The 994-nt window shown below is 53.5% G+C and overlaps 1 protein-coding gene across 1 annotated transcript in view; it reads left to right on the forward strand.

The window, feature by feature from the left end:
• Positions 1-236: 236 nt before the first annotated feature.
• Positions 237-994, forward strand: part of VOLCADRAFT_108698 (uncharacterized protein) — a gene marked incomplete at both ends in the record, with an annotated part of 2,752 nt that continues 1,994 nt past the window's right edge. Inside the window, 2 exons of the mRNA XM_002959617.1 lie at positions 237-363; positions 661-805. Coding sequence (XP_002959663.1) covers positions 237-363; positions 661-805 — 272 coding nt within the window. The remainder of the gene's footprint in view (positions 364-660; positions 806-994) is intronic.

Below are 994 nucleotides of genomic sequence, written 5' to 3' on the forward strand. Positions count from 1 at the left end.
ATCTCTTCCAGAATGGCACCCGATGGTGCCCTGGATGTGGATGTGCATGGGCCGGACAAGGTAAGAACGGGGTTGGACTGCGTCTGACTGAAGAACTGGCAGGGTGCACCAATGGTGCACTTTTCTCACATTTACACCAAGTCGCGTTCCATGCCTGTTCTATTCCCAATGGTGTTAACCTTCTGCAGAAGCGTCAAAAGCTGGCAAAATTGACGGGGTTGGGCTTCGCCAGGGACATGGCCGAAGTCATCGTGGAAACGCTTGGGATGGACCCCATCGGGCAGTCGGCCGATGCCGCCATCGCCAATACATGGTCTGAAGAAGGCTTGGTGGACTTGGCGTCAGTGAAGACCGTGGCTGGCGGTAAGAACCACTTCAGCCTAATTTGGTTTCACCGCTTGCTGAACAGGACTGGACAGGACTGACCAGGACTGACCAACCACTACAGGGTATACTTTATCCGACGCTTGCGCTCTTTGCAATGGGTCTTGTTTTAGGTCGATGCCTACGCCCATACCAATGGAAGTTTGGGACCCTGGCATGTAACCGACTTTGTTAGCCGCTGCCTGTGACGCCGACTCCATTCGGTTTTGTTTTGAACGAAAGGTGCAAACTTGCTGTTTTGTCACCGCCTTCTTTATGTCTTCCTTGCTGGCACAGAGGTCGAAGTCAACGCACAGCTGGCGGATGCGGATTCCGAGGTGGCAATCAAGTCGCTGAGGGCCCTCGCCCCGAACCTTAAAGCTCTCCAAGCCCTCAAGCTTGCAAAAGCAGCATGTGCCCCGACTGCACAGCCCGCTGACGAGTTGGGCGAGGATGCGTCACCACGGCTGGAGAAAAAGCGCAGGACTAATGAAGAGATGGCCAAGGCCGTGTGTTTGAGTTTGGTTTGCTATGGGACGCGACTTATAAGCAGAACTTCCTTGTGTTTGAGTTTGGTTTGCTATGGGACGCGACTTGCAAGCAGAACTTCCTTGTGTTTGAGTTTGGTTTG

This window comes from Volvox carteri (assembly GCF_000143455.1).
Source record: "Volvox carteri f. nagariensis unplaced genomic scaffold VOLCAscaffold_431, whole genome shotgun sequence".
In the NCBI taxonomy this organism is placed as follows: Eukaryota; Viridiplantae; Chlorophyta; class Chlorophyceae; order Chlamydomonadales; family Volvocaceae; genus Volvox; species Volvox carteri.